The 7,841-nt window shown below is 40.0% G+C and overlaps 1 protein-coding gene across 1 annotated transcript; it reads left to right on the top strand.

Moving 5' to 3' along the window:
• The first annotated feature begins 1,219 nt into the window (after nt 1-1,219).
• On the top strand, nt 1,220-3,294 carry LOC146972195 (C-reactive protein-like). The gene is made up of 5 exons (XM_085803331.1): nt 1,220-1,384; nt 1,576-1,630; nt 2,178-2,280; nt 2,368-2,662; nt 3,037-3,294. Exons 2-5 carry the CDS (start codon nt 1,576-1,578, stop codon nt 3,244-3,246), a joined length of 663 nt encoding a protein of 220 aa, XP_085659457.1. The 5' UTR covers nt 1,220-1,384; the 3' UTR covers nt 3,247-3,294.
• The last annotated feature ends 4,547 nt before the right edge of the window (nt 3,295-7,841 follow it).

The following is a 7,841-nucleotide window of genomic DNA, read 5'->3' as shown; positions in this document are numbered from 1 at the left end:
TAGCATCAGAATTAGTCCTACAGGAGGGGAATAAACAGGGCCATTAATCACAGTAAGGTACAAAGTACAAAACTGTTTTGTACACTGTTACAACTTCCAGAGAGAGATCCGTGATAAGATGAAAGGATACTATACTTCCTCAAATGGAGGAATTTAACATCATGAACATGTTTCTCCTGTTCATACTGAGCTCGGAAGAACTGTTTTTGCATCATCCACCTGGAACTCACTACAATTGTTTCTCAGAGGTTTTCTAACCTTTCTATAAATGTGAGAATAAAGAAAAAAATTAGTAAAGGATGGTAAGGGTGGAGTCAGAAATATATATATAAAAAAAGGAAAATGATCCTTAAAAAAGTGAAGTTAAAAAATATTGAATTTAGTCGATTCACTGTTTCCTGAGTACACTTGCACTTGTATGGTCCCTTTTTCTGGCAAATATAGCATAGCAGAAGAAGTTGGCAAATTAATAAACAACCCATGCAGGTCATGCACGACCTTACATACCATAGTCATTTCCCCCTCTTCAAAATCTTGACCTATTTTCCTGAAAAAAACAAAAACATAATCCTATGGGAACATTTGTTTCAACCTGGGCATGTAGTTTTATATTTTCTGGCTTGAGCTTTATTGATGTCACAAGTTTGAATGGTGAAATGGTTCAACAAAAACAACAAAAAGTTCAAACTTAAAACATGCAGTCTAACTTGTTTTATGGTTTAGGTTTGACATTGTTTTAAACCTTTGACATTGTTTGACAGAGTGACGCATCTACAGTACAGTTTTCTTACATTATAATGACAATTTACCACAGCAACGGGTAGCCAATCAAAATAAGCAAATAAGTTCAAAGTACAAAGCCATGTCTGTGGTAGCCACTTATCTGTGGACACTTAAATTAGTTTACATTTTGTCACCCTTCAAAGTGACTGCAAAATCTCTCCATATTGTCATACAGTCTACCTCACAAAACTCAGTGTAGTGTCTGAGTGGAGGTGTTTCTGTATAAGGCTTAATCAGCACTTAGTTAGCCACCTTATTTGTTTACAGTACACATAATTGGGGTAGGTTTGATATGGGTCATAAACAAGTAGAGGTTGTCATTTTATTAGGTTCCTTGTAGGAAGTAGGTGGAGATTACCTAAAGGAGGCAGGGACCACTGACAATATAAGGTGATGCACAGTTAGCTGTGTCTTCAGTTGTTTACAGGACCTAACAGGTTTAGAACTTGTAAAAGAGTAAACCCTATTCCACTGAAGTCTGCCCATCTCCAGCGACTTCTCTCGGGCCATTTTGAGACTTGTTTAGAGGGTGTACAGCTGTGTAAGAAGATAAGTGTTGGTGACCTGCGCAGTGACACGACATTCTGACACAGGATCCAAGGTAAGATCAGAGCACAAAATGCATCATGAAACAGAGGAAGAGGGAAAACAAAGCCTTTTCAGCTTATTTTTCTAAATTGTATAATAACAGCAAATTATTTTGCAGTCTATTACATGCCAGTGAAAGGCTAAGCAAAAACAAAGCATTTGTGTCATTACTTTGCATGTTGTGTATCTTTTTCTTTGCATTAGATGGTGTTCTTCATTCTGCTGGTGATGTTGACAACATGTGCTGCCATCCCTCAAGGTAAAAAAACCTCCTCAAAAATATGAATTTAATTTATTAACTCAGGGAATAATAACAGGAAACACATTATCTTTTTGGTATTTGTTCCCTTTGTGGTCCCTCTACATGTACAGTCTTTCGCTTTTCCTTATTTAAAGCAGAAGTAAGCAGAATGTTTGTGTTAATATAAGTCTTAAATAGTTATATCTTCCGACGGCAATCACTTATATAGAGTGTTTGGTCTGAAACACGGGTCCGTCAGTCACTGCTCTGCTGTAAGCCGAGTAGAAAACTTTCCTTGTATCCTACAACCTTTATCCAATGAGGAGAGAGAACAGCATAAAGGGGCGGTCCTCTCTGTGTGTGCACGCCAAGGGGGCAGTTGTATAGAGGACAATGCACGTGCATGTGGTTACGTAGGGACGAGGGAGGGTACTGCTAACTCCCCTTTTTTTATTTAAAAATATTGGAATTTTTGAATGTGTAATCTGTTAATATATTGTTACCTTCTTTATTACATAGTTTGCATTTCGACAAAAGATTTTTGAATTCCATTCCTTTTTCTAAGATCTTTCAGGTAAAATGTTCACATTCCCTGAAGAAACCAACACAGCTCACGTCAGGATAACTACGTCAAGGCAGCTTTTCAGTGCTGTAACCGTCTGTCTCAGGTAATGTTAAATATGATAAATAATAAAGGACATTACGTCACTCTGACAATTTAAATCAGTATAACATTGTCTTTGAAATACTTTCAGGACCTTTACAGATCTCAGAAGAGCCTACATCCCTTTCTCTATGGCCACACCATCTTTCTTCAATGAATTTCTGATTTACATCCATGCAAATGATATTATTGAGATCTATGCTAAGGAAAAAGCTACAAGATTTGTAGCACAGGACTACAGGCTGAATACATGGCACTCCATATGTGCAACATGGGACTCTTCATCTGGAGTGGGGCAGATGTGGCTAGATGGAAAACCCTTGAATAGGAGATTCGTCAGCTCTGGATCCAACATCAGTGGACCCGTCATAATTGTTTTAGGACAGGTATGAATTTCAACTATCAGTTTGTGCATGGTTTGACATAATGGGAAATGCTTTATCACTGCATAAAATGTGGCCTCAATCCCCAACAAGTTATTTTAGTTTAGCACCATGTGTTTCCTTTCTGTCTGCTAAATTAGCAGACAGAAAGGAAACACAGGGGAACTGCTAACCTGGCCATATGAAACTTGTTATCTCTCTACTAAATAACTTCTCAGCAGCAGAGCAAGTTATGTTTCCCCAAAAGTCAAACTAATCCTTAAACTGTCTTACAGAAGTGCTGTAAACTGCAACTCTATTATTTAGTGTATGTCCTCAACAAAATCTTGGAGCGGAAAACGACATAACTGTGATCTATGATTTCTGCACCTTCTCAGGACCAGGATTCCTTTGGTGGGGGATTCGACATTACGCAGTCTTTCGTGGGCATGATGTCGGATGTCCACATGTGGGACAAAGTCCTTGCTCCCTCTGAGATCCAGGACTATTCGGATGACCAAAGTTTCATTTCAGGAAATGTGCTCAATTGGAGAGCACTGGAATTTCAGATTAGAGGCAGAGTGCTCGTTGAGCGTAAACAAATCTGAAAAGGTGTCATGAAAAGTCACATGATTACCCATTGTATTAAAGTTTGTCGACTGAAATCAGAAGATGAAACCCGAAGGAGCATGCATTCTGTCATGCTATATGTTAACTTGCCAAAGATATTGCTTTAGATGAGGTCTTATTTGCTTGCTTTTTATGCAACTGCATAACCTGCATAGCCTACTCAATCTCAATTACTGCTGTTAATAGTTTTAAATAAGACAAGATTTTTTGCTTGTAAATAAAATGTTATAAGGAAACAAACTGTACCTAATAAATTGAACATTCTGTAAACATTTTTCTTGGCTACAATATTATATTTACTGTAGTAGCTTAACTTATTGCCACAAAAGACTGTCTTTATTGTGAGTGGTCAACTTGAAATTAGACTTTTGCTATATCCTCGCTTTAACCTCTTAATGCACGCCCCTATTTTTCATGTTTTTTGCCATAACGCCATGCCCAAGTTGTGAGCAGCACAGATCCCACATAGTTTAAGATTCAGGATGTGCCTGGTATCCATTGTAAAGGTAACACTCTCAAGATAGCTGTTAAAGGTGTTCTTTTTTGATTCGTGACTTTACTGACAAAAAATGCAAAGGTTTAGAATGATTAAATTGTTTCCTCCCTCCCCGCCCATCATGTTTGCCTATAGAATACATGGTTAACAGACATTCAGGACCTCTCAGCAGCTAAAGACACAATTAGGCCAAAGCCACAGGTCCTTTGTCCTGCAGTCCAAAATTTCAAGTCAAAAGACCAAAAGAAACAAAAAAAAAACAACCTCTAAAGCTTCCTGGCGCGCAGTAGAGTGCGCAACCCCCTAAAAGCAGTAGATTATAGAATTATACGCCTATCAGCATTGTGTATTTCTATGCGGCGGAGCGGGTGGAGCGCACGTCGGATACACTGGGGTTTGTTTATCAGCAACCAAATACGTGAAGTGCTTAGTGTCATACACCGTTTGAAAACCTCAGACAATTGGCTAAAAGGTTATCTTCTATCATTTCACGGACAATTTCTATTGGCCCAAGCAGCTGTCAATCAAAGTTCACGTTGTCAGTCTCAACGTCACGTGTCCTCATTGGCTTTCGAGACATGTCCCCCGGCCCATCCTCCCTCGCCACCGATTGGCTACTGCGTGGTGTCGTTTGAAAGTCAGGAAGAACCTCACGGATGTAAACATTCAGTCGACATTGTATCACAGATCACCGAGCAACTCGTAAAATGCGGTAACGGCCGTTTTTGTTTATGATCCGCAGTGTATGCTTTACGCTTTGGACTAACCACATGGACATATTGAGGAAATACTTCGGATATAAAGGAAACAGATTCATAATTCACAAGCTTGGTAATTTGGCAAGCTGTACAACGGTCTTGTGTCATAAGATGTCGCTGTAGATCATCAGTGGAAAAAGGAGAGACTTGAAAGGTATGTACGCATCATACGATTAGTCTTAGGCGGCTAGCCGACCTAAACAGCTAAACCTTTTTAGGGCTGGAGCAACCAAAAAAATCATGGGAGTCTGAATTGATAGGGGCGATCTAAGCTTTCTAAACAATGCATAACATGAATATATCTTAAGGGCGCTGTTAAAAATTGGTAGGGGATTAAATTGAAGCAAGCGCCAACCTTCTGGACCGTACGAGGTCGGTACAAAAAGCGTCGGCGTTAACTTGGTTAACATCAGAAGTAAGCGATCCTTGTTTGGCTAATGACAGCTTCCAGGCAGGCTTTTGAAACCGTAAGGTTAGGCTGCAAGTCACGACACGTTTGCTGAGAAAGGAGCACTATAAACGGCCACTAACTCCGACCCTTGAACTCTACCAGATCGAACGGTACGGACTTCACAGGTATGGAAAGCACACGAGTTTTACGGTTGCCTTAAACGCACCATAACTTCCTTGTCAGCCTATGGGTTTAGCAGGCCCCCGCCCACGTCATGGACTATTGGTCCTCGTCCCTACATCACCACATTCAACTCGCATCATTCCCTTGCTGCACACAGCCCATATGCCGTTCTCTCTCCTCATTGGATAAAAGTTTGTAGATACAAGGAAAAGTTTTTCCCTCGCTCAAACAGAGCAGATTGAACTGGACAGACCCTGGTTTTCAGTCCCAAACACTCTATGTAAGTGATTGCTGTTGGAAGATATAACTATTTAAGACTTATATTAACACAAAAATATCGCTTACTTCTGCTTTAAGTTACCACTCCAACAGTTGTATTAAAAATACAGCTGCAGCCAGGTAGCTTAGTTTAGTATAGCATGAGTATGTGTCTCTAATTCAAATATTTTCTAATGTGTGCAAAAAAATGAAATACAAAACATAACATAAAAAATATAAACCAATGTTATGGAGGTTTATGTGCAGGATTGGTTCTTGTTCATGGCAGCAGGCAATAGACGTATGACATTTATCTACATCATTGATACATTAGAAAACTCAGTTTCAACCTGCAGTCTATGTGCTAGAAAAAATGTTACATTACACACAGTAATACAGTAATAAACAGTAATTCATATCAGCGGTAAAGCGACATCCATGTCTGCCCTCAGTCTGATTTTTGCTTTCAGGGCTCCGATGTAAATGTCTGCTCCTGCAGTCACTTAATTTCTTTGATTGTTTTCCTTCTGCTGAATGACCAGGCTTTTCCTGTGTAGTACAATCCACTTCTGAAGCATGTCTTATGTGCTTGTTTCTACCTGTTGCTAGCAGACTCACTGCTCCTGCTCCCCCTCCCATTCTGTTGTAAGGTAAAAGTGATATTTTACCGTGCACCAGCCACGAATGTCCACTGGTCAACACCGGGGACAAAAAAAGGTTCCTCTGTATCTTAGTAGCTTCACACCTGTCACTTTGGTTCGAACTATCTGGAAAGTCCGAAAGTCCGGACCAAACGAGGTAGGTGTGAAAGCCCCCTTAAACATATTGAAACTGCTCGTCTCCGGTCTCCTGTAACTGTTGGTTTGAACTGCAGCCTTAAAGCAGAAGTAAGCGATCCGGTCGTTTTGGCTAACTTCCTGTCAGCAGATGGAGTTAGCAGTCCCCGCCCTCGTCATGGATCTATTGGTCCTCGTCCCTACGTCACCACATTCACGCACATCCCTTGGCTGCACACACAGAGCGACCCGCCCCTTTATGCCGTTCTCTCTCCTCATTGGATAAAGGTTGTAGGATACAAGGAAAGTTTTCTCCTCAGCTTACAGCAGAGCAGAGTGACTGACAGGCCCGTGTTTCAGATCAAACACTCTATGTGATTGCTGTCGAAGATATAACTATTTAAGACTTATATTAACACAAACATTCCGCTTACTTCTGCTTTAACAGATTTAGTATTATTATTTACGAAATCAAATGTTATGTCTACCAGACTTGTCCTCCACAGCCTTTTTTACTTCAGTAGGCCTACTTGAAAACATGACAGGGAAACATTTCATTTGATTCTGACAGGCTTTTAGTTCAAACTTCATCTGATAATGAACTCATGAATTCCTAAATACATAACCTTCGCTGTATCAGTTAAACATTTTTATGTGTGTTAAGATTGTATGAACAAAGCATTTTATTTTATTTTTTTAACTAACTCTATTGGCAAGAGATAAAAGCAGAGAAATGGGTGTTTTTCAAACAATGTTAGTTCATTCATTTGTGAGACCCAGTTGTCTTGGTACTATTCAACATGTATCTGTATATATGGATCTACACCCATCTTCTCCAGCTTTCCTCTCAGAATTCTAGGTTGAATTGTGTCAAAGGCACTGGAAAAGTCTAGAAACAGCAGTCTCACCATATCGCTCTAGGATCAATCCAGGAAGTAGAAATCCGATGCAACATGTATATGTTTCTCTTACGGTAGCAAAACTGCACGGGGTCCCAGAATGCTGTACATGAGTCTAAGGGGGCTGAGTAGTATCTCTCCGATTCATCATAATAAGAGAAGTCAGGGCTACTGGCTGTAAGTCACTGTATTCTCCTGCTGGCCTCGCCACTTTGGGAACCGGCACCAGGCACGAGTCTTCCAGAGAAGAGGGATCCTACATGTCCGAAGGCTCAGGTTGAAGATGGTACGGAGAGGCACAGCCGGCAACACAGTCCTTAAGGAGTCTAGCTCAAACACCATCAGGGTCAGCCGACTTGCCAGGACGCAGTCTTTCCTGCTGTTATAGTGTGTTGGGCTCTGTGATTGCATGTGTGTGTGTGTGTAGATTTACAAATGAGATAGGCAGAGGTGGCAAAAGTACTCATATTCTGTACTTAAGTAGAAGTACAGATACATGTGTAAAAAAATACTCTGGTAAAAGTAAAGTACTTAGTCAACTCCTTTACTCAATAAAAGTAAATAGAAGTACAAGAGGCTCTGAAATGTACCTGAAAGTAAAAGTAAAAAGTAAAAATGAAATTTTTTGGCCGTTAATGAAACCTACATCATTTGATAATTTTGTTAAATAAAAAAAGTTCAGACAGAATAATCAAGATTGAACTGACCAGAGGCAGTGTTTCCCAACGTTTGGGCGGCCACAGACGAAATAGGCTAATAATAATAATAATTTTTAAACAGCGTTTCACCACCTCTCATCTGTCAGTCAGTCC

The sequence above is a fragment of the Trachurus japonicus genome, chromosome 16, assembly GCF_045865225.1.
Source record: "Trachurus japonicus isolate A0001 chromosome 16, Traja_1.0".
Classification (NCBI taxonomy): domain Eukaryota; kingdom Metazoa; phylum Chordata; class Actinopteri; order Carangiformes; family Carangidae; genus Trachurus; species Trachurus japonicus.
The sequence above is the reverse complement of the archived record's forward strand: the minus strand, read 5'-3'. Positions and strand labels throughout refer to the sequence as shown.